Genomic DNA, 14,947 nt, shown 5'->3' with positions numbered 1-14,947 from the left:
TCCCATACCGAACTTCTCGCCAGACAGGCCCAGCTTTGATGCATTATCACGCCCTAGCATTTCGAGCGGACGGCCCAGCGTTTCAAGCGGACGGCCTAGTGTTTCAAGCTCAAGCCAGCCAGACCAGGCCAACATCCAATCTACGCACACCCATGCGACCGCCTCCGTATCCTCACGGCCTTCCTTGGAGTCAATATCTTCTGTAGATCCTAGTCTGCTTGTCACCCTGGAGCATATACCTCACGGTCTTGTTGACGGCCCAGAGGTGCGTCTGCGCCCTCCCGTTGCACGCCAGCTCTCTGAAAGCCACGAGTCCACGCGCACGCCCTCGACTTATTCTGTGCAGGCGTTGTCCCCACTCAGCGCGCAGTTCCCCCACGTCCCGACTAGGGTGCCTAGCAGGTTGCGAGTGGCGAACACAGATGTGGAAGACAAGAGCGAGGGCGAAGGTTTGGGAGGAGAAAAGGCTTTCCCGCATGCGATAAATCCGGTGTCGCCCTTGCTTTATGCATCGTTTGGTGCTAACGAACGACATTCGGCCTACACGGAGGAGACGGAAATGCAGTCATCTGGGTATTCGGAGTCAGAAGATGGACATACGCCTCGTAAGTCGCGGAGGCTGCGGTCAGATGCAGGGAGTCTACGGTCACCTGTTTCGTCTTTAGATAGGTCTAGTGTTGTGTCTGCACGGCGCACGCGTACGGAAAGCGGGCACGAGCAGCGCGTTGGTCTGGGGATGCACCTTGTAGTGGACGACGACGAAGATCGTCCTGTAGTGGATAAGGACGCGGGTGTTGAAGGCGATACGTCGCTTGTATCGAACGAGGTCGGGATTGCTTCCATAGGACATACTGTTACTCCAGCATCGCTCTCGCCATCGACAATGGGTGTGCCATCTGCGCTTATGCCTCGGGCACCTGCAGCACTTGCGCCAGGATCATCATCTACACCAACACCTGGTATTTCACTTACCCCAGTCACTTCGCCAGCATTGAGTCCATTAACAGGGAACTCTCCTTCAGGCCGAAACCCACCACCACTTTCGACTCTGCGTCCACATCAGCCCGACCAGACACCTCATCCCTTCTCACGTACATCGATATTCCTCCCTCATCCTAATGCTCCCAAAATAGCTCCAGGAAGCCAGGGGCTGGGTCCCATGTATGCACGACCCCAGCATCCCACTGCAAGCCCTGTGTCGATACCCCCCTTGCAGCCACCGCCCAATGCCACAGCGTTCTCTGCTCAAATTCTCCGCCACCTTCGAAGTATCTTCTTTGGTCCTGGTGTTGGCGCTGGCCCCCGTAGGCCCCCGATGACGCTGTATGCTCGTTGTCAGCCTGATTTGAATTCGAGTGCCGGCCCCGTGCCTATCATGTTCTCAATGGACCCACTTCCACCATTACAGGCTCGCATGGCTCATCCGGGCGTAACAGCTCCTCTGTCTATGGCTCCTGTATCGCCCGTTCGTGCTGCAACGGTCTCTATTCCGACAAGAAGGAGCTCAGCTATGCATGCAGCGGCTGGATCTCTTCGCGGGGCACCACCACCTAGCAGTACGAAAGATATTAGTCCAAATCCAAGCGCTGATCCGACTAGCACTTCACCACTCAAACTGCCCCGACGGTCAGCGACAGCGTTTGCAGATGCGCAGGAGCCAGCTACGAATAGTAGTGCGCCCGTGGCTCCAATCTTGCGCCCGAATTTTGTACCGCAGGTGGGCGCTGCCCGACCGAGATCAAGGTCATTCTCGGGCCTGGGGGAAGTTAAAAGTGTCGGTGCTTTGCCTGAGCGAGGGTGAGTTTATCTCAAACAGTGATGAAGAGTCGAAGCTGATGAGCGATGTAGCCGTGAAGAACCCGAGTCCAAGGCGCAAAGTGTATCTGTGACTGCCCCCTCCACCCCTACCCCTTCTTCGCAGCCTGCATCCACGTCTCCACCCGCGCTAAATGGTCTCCCGGCTTCTTTGAGGGCACGTCACATTCCCTCGCCTCTTTCCTTACAGCATGGCAACTTGAATCGTGAACGAAGTCCCAATACTGTCGTTTCTTCTATCGATACCCCATCGCCCAGTTTAGGCCATCTCAAATCACCAGTCAGCCCTGGTTTCCAGCAGCCATCTCCTATTCCAAGTGTCACAAAGTTCGGGCTGCAGCCTCCGTCTATAGGAAGCTCTTCTGATAGCCCTGCGCCCAGCTCTAGTCCGAGTAACCTCAGCGATTATGATGCATCGCCGGCATCTGCAATGACGGGACGTACATCAGTGTCGACTAACAACGTCGTGTCGCCACATCCCTGGGTAGGCAATGCTCGTCAGGGGTCATTGGACGTACCGAGGAAGAACTCCGTCGATAGTGCGCCTCCTCGACAAAGTTCTGATTCTACCGATTCTCAAATGGCATCTCCACCTCCTATTGCGGAATGGCACTCGCAGTCAACACGATCATTGCCTCTTGCACACGAAATCCAACTTCGGGGAAAGCTCAGTCTCCCCGCACTTCGTAGTAAGATGAGCATCAAATCGAAGCTTGACGATGCTGCGAGCGTGACGTCTTCGTTGGATAACCAGGAGAGCAACACTGTGCAAGTACAAGACATGGACTTTGAACTTGTGAAACCAACTTTACCGCAAGTGTCATTGGGTCGCTCTAGTCAAGAATCCTCGCATGTTGGACGTGATGCTGACGCAGTGTACCTTGATTCCCCTAGTATCATGCAAGGCGATGCTGCCTCGATGCATTCGAGCGCCCCACGATCCCCCATGTTACCCGATGCGATTTCATCGGGTACCCCGCCAGTGGAGTCGCCTACGTCAATAGATGCTCACCGCCAGCGTGAGGTTAGGTGGATGGCCCTCCTGCCCATGGTACCTCCATCACAAGCACGCAGGAACAAGAAGGTCAAGCGTCTCTTGTTGGACGGAGTACCTTCGTCGGTACGATATCTGGTGTGGTGTCATCTTAGCGACAGTAAAGCTCGCGCGATTCCTGGTGTATATGCGCAGCTGGGCAAGAGGCAGAGGGTTCCTGCATTTTCGGATATCGAGAAGGATGCAAAAACATATTTCCCTGATCAGCCGCAACTGCATCCCTTCGATGGCCCTTTAGTATCACTCCTGCAGGCTTATCTCAATATGGTGCCAGATATCCAATATAGCTCAGGTACATCTTCGTTGTCTCCGAGCGTCGTATCGTTGCTGATGCTGATATACGGTTGTCAGGACTGACTTCCATAGCTGGTCATCTGTTGTTGCTATCACCCGAAGAAGATGCTTTTTGGATATTCGCTTCGTTAATGGATGCCCACCTACGTCCGTACTTCTCGGCAAATACCATTCAGTTGGAAGTCGACGCTGCATTGCTCAGCAAAGCCATCGAAGCTAATGATCCTATTGTGTGCAAAAAGCTTTATGTCACATTTAGCATCTCCCCTAGCGCAATAGCGAAGTCTTGGTTTGTATCAATATGCACCTCGGGGGTTTCATGTTTTCTGATCTTGCACAGGTTCTCTACCCTATTTGTTGGAACATTGCCTGTTGATTATCTTCACCGAGTTTGGGACGTTTTCTTGTATGAAGGTACGCGATATCCTTTTCCTCCTTTCGTCGCATTTATACTTTATTAGGCGTTACTCTTTTGTTTCGTGTTGGGCTTGCGCTTATTCAATGCGTGCGACATCTACTCTTGCAAGCGACATCGGAAGAAGCTGCTATGGAATACCTTGTTCATCCACCTCTCGCATGTTTACCCTCGACAGCAGACGCATTCCTCAATCAAGTCCTGATGATAAAGCTGAAAGACGACGATGTTCGAAAGCAACGTATCAAAATGGAAGCACAAGTCAAACGCCAAACTCAATCCCGTACGAATGGTTCTTCGGGCATGCAGACTGCATCCATATCTCTTCCGAAAACTTTCTAGCTGTCCCGAACTGTACTTCCTAAGTTAGCTCCCTTCCATTTTATGATAACCCCTACTCTTGTTATTACCACTACAAAACCGCTTGGGACAGTTTTCGTTTGCATCGGTCGCTCACTTATTGATTCCCCACATTTACCTATGATACCGTAGTGAATTGTATATATTCCCGGCACTCTGCAGAGTATCCATAATGTTGTATCAATATTGCTTATAGTCTTGGTCCCAGCCACCTAGTATTGTGTAGCACAACGTGGCAATTAGATGTGGTTCTAACTCACTAGTGATCAAAATTTGAAAAAGGTGCGACGGTAATCGCACGGCAATATTGTGCTTTGCTTATACGCAACAAACTGCATATTTCTAGCACTGGACCTAGCTAGTCACTGTTCTACAGCCTAAGTGTCACAGCTTGCTTGGACGGGCACACCTTGAACAATACATCTTCTAGGCATTTTGGAACTTTTTGTACATATGTAGCACCTCAGACACAATCGTAACAGACGTGATGCATATCCTGAAACATATACCAGCTTATGACTCCCAAAAAAATTGCCGCACCAAATTCATGCCCGCCCACAACAGACAGTCAAAAGATTCCATCTATTGATCTCACCGGACTGGTCACGAGTCTATAGTAGGGGGCAGAAAGGGATTGGACTCGTGGTAATTACTTTGGTGTACTGCCCTTGACACCAGCCCTTTCTTCCTTCCGAATGATCGTCAATGACATGTGCACCTACTTCGATGATGTCAGCTGCAGTTTGCTCGTATTTTTTATGTGATAAACGTATCCAAGTCAAATGACATGAGGCCTGAACCTGAGGTCTTCTGATAATCAACGCCACAGTAACCTATTCAGGAGTTTGGTCTAGGCATTAGGAAAATAGTACTAGTAGTGAACATACCAATCAACTCCGCAACGAACTTCATATCAATCACTGTGCCAACGCGAAAGAAATAAAACTCACTGTCGTGATATGCTCAGCCTGCCAAGCTCATCTAGAGAGGGTTGCTGGCAACTTGGTAAATGCTCGTAAACTTTCAGTCCTTCTCGATTCTCCGAGAGCCGCTGCAATGTCGTCGAGCGAGATGATCTTTGAACCTGGGCATGCAAGAAAATCATCTGTAACACAAAGCTCGGCTGAGCTGCCCACGCAAAGGATACTTTAGGATCCTGTGCAATCCGGATAGTAATGCTAACCTCTGTGCGATTATGCATGTGAGCATGTCGACGGTGTGTGAATTTCCTAGCCTCCGCGGGAACGCCTCATGCGAAAGAGTACCCAAATTTTTGTTCTGGCTTTTGCAATCTCCTAGCATGAATTATCGAGGACAGGGTCGTCGAATTGAGACTCACGCACCGAACGGGATCTACTTATGTCCGTGTAGGTTCTTGGCATGCTGCTGCAAATGCAGACCAGGTGCTGACGCGCGTCCACCAATTATGTTGGGATTTAAAAGAGAAGAATAAATGGGAAGGAGATGCGTCCTACTAGTCCAATATTACAGTGTTATTTGGTGGTGTATCACCAAAAGTCCACGTTTGACAATTAGAGTGGCATGACCGTTCTCCCGGGCCAAGTGTGAGCGAAATAGATCTATGCATACAGCTACAGTATCTCTAGTGTCTGGATGTTCATCAAGTAGCTAATAGAGACGTCTTTAGGGTATGCCATGATATCATGTTCGGATGCGATCCTCTTGAATTCTCCGTCACGCTGCCGCGCTAGCAAAAATGCACTGAATGGCTGTCTAAGGCGAACAATCAACTGCAATGCTCGCATATCAGAATTCGAATAATTCAGCCCAGTTTGTGCACCAGGTGAATCGTACAACGGAGATTCGGGCACGAATAGACTGTCCACGTTCTGCGTATCGTCTGCAGTGTCATGCAGCCCGAGGAGATGGCGACTCCATGGACGAACCAGCAAGATCGTCTGCCACTCGGGTGGCGGCCTTGCCGGCGAGAACAGGGTGAACTTGTCTTTTGTAGTGACCTTGAGGTTTTGAAGCCCGTCTGACTCGAGTTCATACGTATGTGCCTGGTTATGACCTGGGCTTCGCCTAGCTTGTGTAACCGGGAATACGATGCAAGGCAGATGCAACCGGTGGTGGGCGAAACGGGGAGCGCTCAGGCAGTCAAGTCTCTGATATAACTGGGAAGCCGACTGTAGAGCCACATCACCTCGCAGCGAGGAGACCGATGACTGAAGATCTTGTTCGGATAGAGATGACAGCTTGCATGGTGGAGCTTCATATGAGGTGATGTCAGCTGGTAGACAGCTGTTGAACTCTGATGAATCCCCGACCCAGTCCAGGGCAGTGATATCGCCAGACTGAGCTATAATTTCCTGCAGGAGCCGCCCGAGCGCGCTCTGCTTCTTCTCGCTATAATCAACATTTAGGCGGACACCGAAGATGCCGAATAACGAGTATGCGATGTCTTCTGGCAACGTGGTAGTACGTGTCGACGCCCACTGAAGTTTCTCTCGGGCGTTTCTCATCCCGGGGCGGAAGGTCACGACAACTCGTCGATCTATGCCCGTCGCCTCCTCCAACTCCTGCATGATTGCGACGGAATCCTTATGATTGGGAGTACGATCGTCGAGATAAAGAGTCCAATCATTCTGATAGAAGAGAATGACTTTGGGAGCAAGACATTCTTGAACAGTCCATCCGCGGGTGTTCCAAGCGCTCTTTTTCAGTGCACCAGACTTCGACAAAGGCGGAACATCCGAGAGGTAGACGACTGTGAGCGCGGAGTGGTGATACCAGGTGAACATAGACTTGACTGATGCTTGGAGCTCAGCATCGATGCGCTTGTCAATACAGCATGTATCGCTCCATGCCCAGCGATACCCCAAATAACGAGCAGTGTCGCAGAAGGACTGCAACTTCTTGATGCCACCAACTGGATCCAACTTGGATACATCCTTGCCCTGGATATGCTGCAGCAGCGGCTCCTCGCCTTCCCATCTGTGCGATAGCATGACATATGAGAAGTACGTCTTCACCACTTCTTCAACGTGCTTCATTTGGCTACCTCCATGTGTGATTGTTGATGATACAAGCTCCTTGTACTCTATGCTCGTTTTGAAGGTGCGTATCTGCATCTCTCGATCGCATAAGAGACCGGTGGTGGTGTCGAGTACGCGTAGCGGAGCATTGTCGAGTTGAGCGTCGATGACTTTTCGAATAGTAGGGTCCACTTCAGGTGGATTGAGATACTGCTGGCGCAACTCTGGACAAACAGTCAAAGCATGTTGATGCAGAAGTTTTCTAAGGCTTACTTCGTGTCTTAGGGTCAGGAGCATTATTCAATTTTGAGAACATTGTTTTGAAGGCCGCGATAGCTTCATCATAGCGCTGCGCGCCATGAAACGCTGCATGCTCCAACTTGTATCCGATATAAGACGAAGGATTGAGTTTGATGACCTGTTTATTACCACAATGGGCATAGGTGAAGAAACAATGATTGATATCGGACCTTCTGCGCATCGACAAGTGCTTCCGTCCATAGCATTTTTCTCAACCTTGCCTCGCTGCGCTTTACAAAGACGGTATCAGATGCAGAGTTCAAGTCGATCGCTGCCGAGTAGAGGTTGATCGCCCTGTCATAGTCGCTTGCCGCGAGGGCAGCATCCCCATTGGTAAGAAAGAGGGCGCTGCATTCTTGCTTGAAGGCTGAATGAAATGTAGGTGAGGATTTTAACCTTGAATGACAATCATTGACGACTTGCCAGTCGACCAGCCAACGCAGCTGCCCTTTGTCGTTGTTTTGTTAACGTTGTCCATCATAGATTTGTGTGATTCAAGTGCCTCGTCGATTTTGCCCGCAGAAAGGAAAACCTGGCACTGTTTCAGCTGTGCAGTGAGCCGCAAAGACTTGAGATCCCAGCCGAAGAGCTAGACAACAGACTCAGTAATGAAAAGGATTTCGGGTACGTATTCACGTACCACTACCAAGTCCTCGTACATAAAATGAATGGGCGAACTCCACAAGAGGGCGCTAGAGTTGAGAACGGCGGTAAAATGTTCAGCGGCTTCTTCGTAGCGTGCGTCATCCAAGTCGCTGATTCCAAGTTGAAGAAGCAAATATGCCTGATGGGCGAGTTGAAAAGATTCATCTTGATGAGCAAGTGCGGATGACACTTACTTGCACGACACAACACGCGAGAGTATCGGCATTCGGACAACCGGTGGTGAGTTCTTTGAGGAGCAGGTTTGCCTCATCGTGTTGATCCACATTGAAGAGGGCGATGGCCTGAAATACGTGATGAAGTAGAGAGTACGTGAGGCAAATGTAACATACTTTGATCAAGAGCAGGAAATGGAGAATTTGTGGATCTTGGTCCGTGTACATTGATGCAACATCAAATGCCGCCCTCGCATCTGGGACCTGGCCTTTTCCGCAGAGCGCAATACCCTTGGAGATGTAGCCTGTCAATGAGGGCCGAATGCTGATGGACTGTGTCGCCATCGAGTTAGCCTTTTGTAAATGGGCCATGATCAATGCATATAACTCGCCTTGATCGCATCCTGGAGGGCGCAGTCCCAGTTGTGTCGTCGAGCCATCACGAATGAGCGATGGGCATAGGAAGTATGATTGTTGGCATCGTTATCAACATCTTGCGTAAGTAGTTCTTCGGCGGTAGACAAGCGCCCATCTAGGCATGCAACGCGGGCTGTCGTGATACCTAGGATCTGTACGAAACATGCTCGAATGGTGGTGGTGAATGAGTCAATTGTGGAAGCATGCCTTGGAATCAATACCCTGAGGTATTGCCCACTCCGAGATCATCTTATCTTTACCTCCGCTGAGGATGTGGTTGCCATCCATGGAGAAAGTGACGCATAACGGCGTAGAGGAGTGTTCGAATGTGGCAACGGTTTGTCTGTCTGAGAGCCGCCAGAGACGGACATGATTGTCATGGGATGCGGATGCGATGAGTGTGCAAGTAGGATGAACGGCAATGGCGTTGATTTGCTTGGAGTGGCCTGTCCAAGGATCGCCGACCTGCCGCCAGGTCGTTGTATCCCATTCGCGTATGGTAGGATCAGAACCACTGCCACCTGTAAGAAGGCGTGTACAATCGGACGTCCATGCGAGCGAGAAGTTGCTTCCAGTATGACCCTTGAAGGATGTAACGTGTTCCCTTGTAGCTGGATTATAAATTTCGATATTGTCTTTTGTCGCGATGGCAAGAAGTTCTCCAGAGGGCGAGTATCGTACGCAATTGACAGAGACACACTTGATTGGATCTTCTTGTTGCTCCCAGGTTTTGGTGTTCCACAGTTTTGTCATTCCGTCCTGATATGCACTAGTGGCCAGCACTGTTCCACCCGGAGAAAAATCCAGTGAGTAGATCCAACTGGAGTGGGCTTCGATTTTGGTGAGTGATTCGCCAGTTTCTCCGTGCCAGACGATGACCTCTCCTCCTTCATCACCACTTGCTATCAATTGCCCATCTCGTGATACTGCCAATCTCAACACCCCGCTACGATGCCCCTCCATCTTCCTCAACACAACACCTGTCTTCAAGTCCCATAACAGAAGCATCTTGTCCCATGAGCCCGTAACCAACCGTAGTTTATCAGGGAAAACTGCGACCGCGCTTATGCAGTTTTCATGATCAAATTCTTTCAGGGGTTTAGTGATTGGGATGAGTTCCGACATTTTACTGGAGGCTGATATTGTCGAGCACGGTCAAAGTGGATTTTGGAGGATGGTGGGTGTCTTTCTGCAGAGGTGCGCCTATTGTGCATCAACCTGTCTCATTTCCATAGACCCAGGAGCTTCAAGTCACTGAGGCTGTTCACCACCCACGCCACCGATGCCGTGTAGTACGGCAAGAATACCCTCTCATCAGACCCGCCGACAGCATACCTTCCCAGTCACCCCAGCGCCTTAGTGCATACCAGTGCTGTCCAGCACTCGGATCTGACTATCTGTTCTGCACGCTGAGCGCATGCATATCGCTGTGATCCCTGTCGAGCGGCTACTCCAGCATTTCACCACATCAGTCCTTCGAACGCAAGCTTACTGCAACATCACCTTTCGTTTTCACCCACCTCCTGCCAAGACCTGCTCGTGCACTGGATGAAGCCGAAATTATCCCTTCTGGCATCTCAAACTCATCACCAGTTCTGTCACGGAGGCCACCAGGGGCGTTTTCTTCCAGCCATTTCCAAACTCTGCGTTTGATCAAGGGGACTAAGCCAAAATGAGCTGTCCAATAGATTTACCGGCGAGCTTACTGAAATGCCGGATTTTTCTAATAGAGCACCAAGTACTGTTAGACTGTAATTTAGACAGCGACGACTTTCCGCAGCATTTAGAACTTTAGATTTTGATTTGAACCTTGAAAGTTGAAGTATCGTCTTGCACCTCCTCGCAATCTAGAAATGGTTTCCAAACCGCCTGTAGTATGACTCGGAAATTCGTTTAGAACATGTTTCGAACAACAATATGTATTTCAATGAATCTAGAAGTTCATGCTCCGACTGAAAACTCGGTGTGTTATTTTCGTCACAACTGCTGACATGACTTGGACATGACATTCATAGGCTATGCGAATTCTTGCGAATGTGCCGGAACGCCTCAGCGCTGAGCGCTCAGCCTTCTTATCAATGTAGAACGTACCCACCCTATAATGTGTTAGATATCAATCAACAATCCGACTTTCTCAACATTACCTGCGCCTGGCATGAGAGACACACGAAAGGTCTATGGTGGTTCCTCTCGTGCACTAATCATTGCTTTTGATGTCGGAACCACTTTCAGCGGTGTATCATATGCCCTACTCGAACCGGGCGAAGTCCCAAAAATTAACGGTGTCACTTGGTGAGCATCTCATTCTAATGGCGCGTACCCTCTGACAGAAAACGCGTCCGCCATTGCCCTGGTCAGTTTCCCTGGTCAAGAACATGTAGCCAGTAATTCCAAGATTCCCTCTGTCATGTATTACAACAAGCATGGCAGAGTCATGGCTGCTGGCGCTGAGACGGACAATGCTTCCATAACAATCCAGGCCGAGACTGGGGAATGGATAAAAACGGAACTGTATGTGTACTTTCCTTCCTATACGATCAAACTTTGACACTGCTACTTGTATACCAGTTTCAAGCTTCGCCTGCGGCCGAAGAGTATGACACTGACAATGAATGGGATGCGTCTAAGTCCGCTGCCACAGAATAAAAAGTCCGTTGATGTTTTTGGAGACTTCCTTGCCTATCTCTTTCGCTGCACGAAGAGTTTTATCATAGACACACATACTAATGGCCAGACCTTGTGGCATCATGTCGAATCCACCATTGAGTTCGTGCTGAGCCATCCTAACGGCTGGCAAGGTGCTGAGCAGACGAGGATGCGACGCGCTGCCGTGTATGGGGGTCTGATTCCTGACACAGATGAAGGCCGAGCGCGAATCCGTTTCGTCACGGAAGGAGAAGCTAGTCTCCACGCATGTGTTCAGAGCTGTCTTGCTGCCGACGCCTTTTCTGTGTGTATTCCAAACTTATCCCACACGGACTTCTCGTCTGACATGTCCCCTAGAATTCGTCTAGGCATGGATTCCTTGTAGCTGATATGGGCGGTGGCACGCTTGATATTTGTTCCTACGCAGTCCGAGGGACCAATCCCCTGGTAATCGAAGAGGTTGCTCCTCCTGATTGTGAGAAGGCGCCGACGCATCCTCTTGTCTATCTTCGTGCCTGATTGTTTGCTTCCGAAGGTATATTTGCTGGATCTGTCTTTGTCAGCCATAGGGCAAGAGAATTCCTAGAGGGTGATTATCTTTGATTGCATTATACACAATACATCATCTGATCCTGCAGGCAGAGAAGCTCAAGACTTCGAAAGTACGGCACTTCTGATTCAATTGATCACATCACGAAATGCTTCGATGAGACCACTAAGCGGCTATTCCGAGACAAAACAGATTTACAATTCGTTCCATTTGGCTCTCCATTTGACAAAGATCTCTCAGTCGGTATTCACAGAGGTCAATTGACAATTGATGGGTGAGTAGGAGAACAAACATCCTTCATGCTTCCATAAATAACGCTCGATAGCGCGCAGGTGGCAGAATTTTTCGAACCTTCTGTCCAGGCGGCGATCGCGGCGATCAAAGCCCAGGTTGACGCGTCGCAAGGGATGATCAAAGTGTGTTACTCATCACCGTCCAACATGATGCCTTAATGATTACCTTTTCATAGTCCGTCTGGTTGGTGGGAGGATTCGCGGCCAGCCCGTGGCTCTTTAGTCAATTACAGGAACGTCTTGCTCCAATGAATATTAGTGTGAGCAGACCTGACAACCAGACGTGAGAGGCTATATGATCATTCCAGTATTTCATCTCTCTTATATCGTATGGTTTAGTTCAAAAGCTGTGGCCGATGGTGCACTTAGCTTCTACTGCGATCACCATGTTTCGGCCCGGATGTCGAAATTTACGTATGGGGTGGAGTACTTGCGTGAGTACAATCCCAACGATCTGGAGCACCAGTCTCGGAAAGGTCGACTTTGCGAGCTTCCTTCTGGTTCTCGGCTTCTTCCCGATGGGTTCGACTGTATCCTTGCTCGAGTATGTATTCAGTGATTTCATTGGAACATGGACTGACTTAACGAATGTACACATAGTGTGTGAAGGTTAAAGAATCCACGGTGTTCTCGCGGAAGTATTGCACGGAAGTTACCAATCTGTCTGCCCCCCCTGTGTTCGAAGTAGAGATATGGTGCTACAGTGGTGACGCGATTCCACAGTGGATTTTACGCCATGAAGGTAGGTTGCCTGAACACGAGTCCGAGTGCCGTGCTGATCTGTGGCCTTCCATTCTTCCATTGACAGAGGACTATTCGATATTATGCGTAGTCCGTGCTGACCTGTCGCTCCTCAGTAGAAGTGCAGAGCCTAAACGAAGCAAGAACGGCAGGACATATTGGACGATCGTGTTCAGCGTTGAGATTCACTTTGGTCTCACCGAGTTCAAAGCGCGGATAAAGTGGAATGACAACGTGAGTGATTTCCGTGTACTATTTCCTATGTCTGAGTCGATTGTAAAAATATTAGGGGACAATCAAATAGTTTGTGACATTCTTATAGAACCAGTGACATTTCTAACTTTGTATATAGTGGACCTGCGTCTATCGTGTATAGCGAGAGCGGCTACCATGCTGACGAAGACGAACTAGACATCTCAGAAGATGACTACGCCCGACCGCATTCTGAATCTCTTTCACCATCGCCCTCTCATTCCGTCGCTGTCCCTCACGAGTCACTCGCTTCGGGTATCAAGACTCCTCTGGGAGCCCCACGAGTGGAGGCCACATCAATAGAAAACCAAGACCGTAGCCGGACGAGTGTAATCTCAGCTCAATTATCCGCTTCTGAGGTGTCGACCCCCTCGTCTCCGACCCTAACGGCTACTGAACGTGGGGTGGGGAGCAACACGACATCAATATCTCAACTCACAGCTGAACAAAGCACCCAGGAGTTCAAGCGACAACGGACAGTGTCTACCGCCTCCAATGTCTCCACAGTAGTTGGGAGCACTGTTGAGCGAGGTGGAAGGATGTCGACAGTCTCTGTCTCAGCTGTTTCTCAATATGACCATACAGCTTCTTCCCAGACAACACTTATAGCCGCTTCTCAGCCTCCTTCAGCTGCCCTCCAGCCTGCACCCCCAGTCACTGGTGAAACTCGCGGACGGAATGCTGAACCCCCTGCTGAAGACAAAGGCAAGGGGAGGAATAAAACCCCCTCACCTCCTTCCCTGATTGACCCACCTCAACACTCCGTGCACGAGATACCAAACACGACCATATTGAAATATGATCTAAAATCTGCCTCGAATGTCTCTCACCATGTCCATACAGCTTCTTCCCAGCAAACAAATTCCATGCACGAGATACCTGCTAAAGATAAAGGCAAGGGGAAGAATCAAACCTCCTCACCTCCTTCCCCAATTGACCCACCTCAAAGCACCGTGCACGAGATCCCAAACACGACCACATTGAAATATGATCTGACATCTGCCTCGACTGTCTCTCACCATGTCCATACAGCTTCTTCCCAGCAAACATTCCTTGCCGCTTCCCTGCCCCTCCATTCCCGGATTGACCCACTTCAAAGTTCTGTGCACGAGATACCAGGTACGACCGCATTAACATATCATCTAAATTCTGTCTCGGCTGTTTCTCACCATGTCCATACAGATTCTTCCCAGCAAACACTCCTAGCCACTTCCCAGCCTCCTCTGGCTGCTGTCCAATCTGCACCTCCTTCACGAATTGACTCACCTCGGACCAAGCACGAGAGGCCAGGTGCGACCACATTAAAATGCCATCTCAATTTGTCTCAGCTGTTTCTCAACATGTTCATACAGCTTCTTCCCTGCCTACCCCTCCAGCTGTCATCCAGCCTACATCCCCAGTCACTGTTGAAACCAGACGGGACACTGAACCCCCTGCTAAAGAAAAAGGCAAGGGGAAGAACAAGACCCCGAATACCACCTCACCTTTCCAGATTGACCCACCTGCAACCACTGTGCACGAGATACCAGGTGCGACTGCCTTGAAATTTCATCTAAATCCAGCTGTCGTCTAGCCTGCACCTCCAGTTACTGCCGAAACTCGCAAACAAGATGCTAAATCCCCTGCTGAGAATAAAGGCAAGGGGAAGAACAAGACTGCCAAGACCACCTCGCCTTCTTTCCAAATTGACCCACCTCCAACCACCATTCACGAGATACCAGGTGCGGCCACAATAAAATATCATCCAAAATCTTTATAATAGATTCATGTAGAGGGTAATGATTTCGAGGAGAGATTCCGGGGAGAAAGAGGTTGATGACAAGAGTTCAAAGATAAGAGCCTGCGTGTTGAAACAAAGTAACAGCAGTACAGGGAAGAAGAAAAGGAAGTATTGCATGTGTTAGACAGATCCTCCCACTTTGTGATATTGCTCATATTTTACTTTTACGCCTGACGAACTTGTGATACTGCTATCTTTACAACCGATCATTTT

General features: G+C 49.7%; 3 protein-coding genes across 3 annotated transcripts; 2 read left to right on the top strand and 1 right to left on the bottom strand.

The window, feature by feature from the left end:
- Positions 1-2,596: 2,596 nt before the first annotated feature.
- EDB93DRAFT_1095005 (RabGAP TBC) lies at positions 2,597-3,920 on the top strand (the record flags this gene model as incomplete). The annotated part of the gene is made up of 3 exons (XM_041446654.1): positions 2,597-3,161; positions 3,221-3,577; positions 3,625-3,920. The coding sequence occupies 3 exons, from the start codon at positions 2,597-2,599 to the stop codon at positions 3,918-3,920; spliced, it is 1,218 nt and encodes a 405-aa protein (XP_041302038.1).
- Positions 3,921-5,360: 1,440 nt separating this feature from the next.
- Positions 5,361-9,894, bottom strand: EDB93DRAFT_84338 (uncharacterized protein). Its single transcript, XM_041457667.1, has 9 exons — positions 8,680-9,894; positions 8,448-8,624; positions 8,233-8,388; positions 8,077-8,184; positions 7,878-8,021; positions 7,661-7,826; positions 7,408-7,604; positions 7,211-7,355; positions 5,361-7,161 (listed from the first exon to the last, which is right to left on the bottom strand). The coding sequence occupies exons 1-9, from the start codon at positions 9,595-9,597 to the stop codon at positions 5,531-5,533; spliced, it is 3,642 nt and encodes a 1,213-aa protein (XP_041302037.1). The 5' UTR covers positions 9,598-9,894; the 3' UTR covers positions 5,361-5,530.
- A 733-nt stretch (positions 9,895-10,627) lies between these two features.
- On the top strand, positions 10,628-14,770 carry EDB93DRAFT_1255970 (uncharacterized protein; the record flags this gene model as incomplete). Its single annotated transcript, XM_041453875.1, has 18 exons — positions 10,628-10,764; positions 10,831-10,983; positions 11,041-11,422; positions 11,476-11,593; positions 11,654-11,707; positions 11,761-11,780; positions 11,839-11,942; positions 11,994-12,084; positions 12,138-12,244; positions 12,301-12,505; positions 12,562-12,703; positions 12,770-12,936; positions 12,992-13,005; positions 13,055-14,073; positions 14,137-14,244; positions 14,307-14,483; positions 14,541-14,675; positions 14,727-14,770. 18 exons carry the CDS (start codon positions 10,628-10,630, stop codon positions 14,768-14,770), a joined length of 3,177 nt encoding a protein of 1,058 aa, XP_041302036.1.
- Between the last annotated feature and the right edge of the window lie 177 nt (positions 14,771-14,947).

Source organism: Suillus bovinus (assembly GCF_016758785.1).
Source record: "Suillus bovinus strain UH-Sbo-P2 chromosome Unknown EDB93scaffold_107, whole genome shotgun sequence".
Classification (NCBI taxonomy): Eukaryota; Fungi; Basidiomycota; class Agaricomycetes; order Boletales; family Suillaceae; genus Suillus; species Suillus bovinus.
This window is presented reverse-complemented; position numbering and strand designations above follow the sequence as displayed.

Excerpts from the sequence above, each read along its gene's own strand:
- EDB93DRAFT_84338 (XM_041457667.1), bottom strand. The coding sequence starts at position 9,597 with ATGTCGGAACTCATCCCAATCACTAAACCCCTGAAAGAATTTGATCAT. Across the intron at positions 7,827-7,877 it reads TGTACGAGGACTTGGTAGTG|CTCTTCGGCTGGGATCTCAA; the intron begins GTACGTGAATAC and ends TCTGTTGTCTAG. Across the intron at positions 7,356-7,407 it reads CACTTGTCGATGCGCAGAAG|GTCATCAAACTCAATCCTTC; the intron begins GTCCGATATCAA and ends GGTAATAAACAG.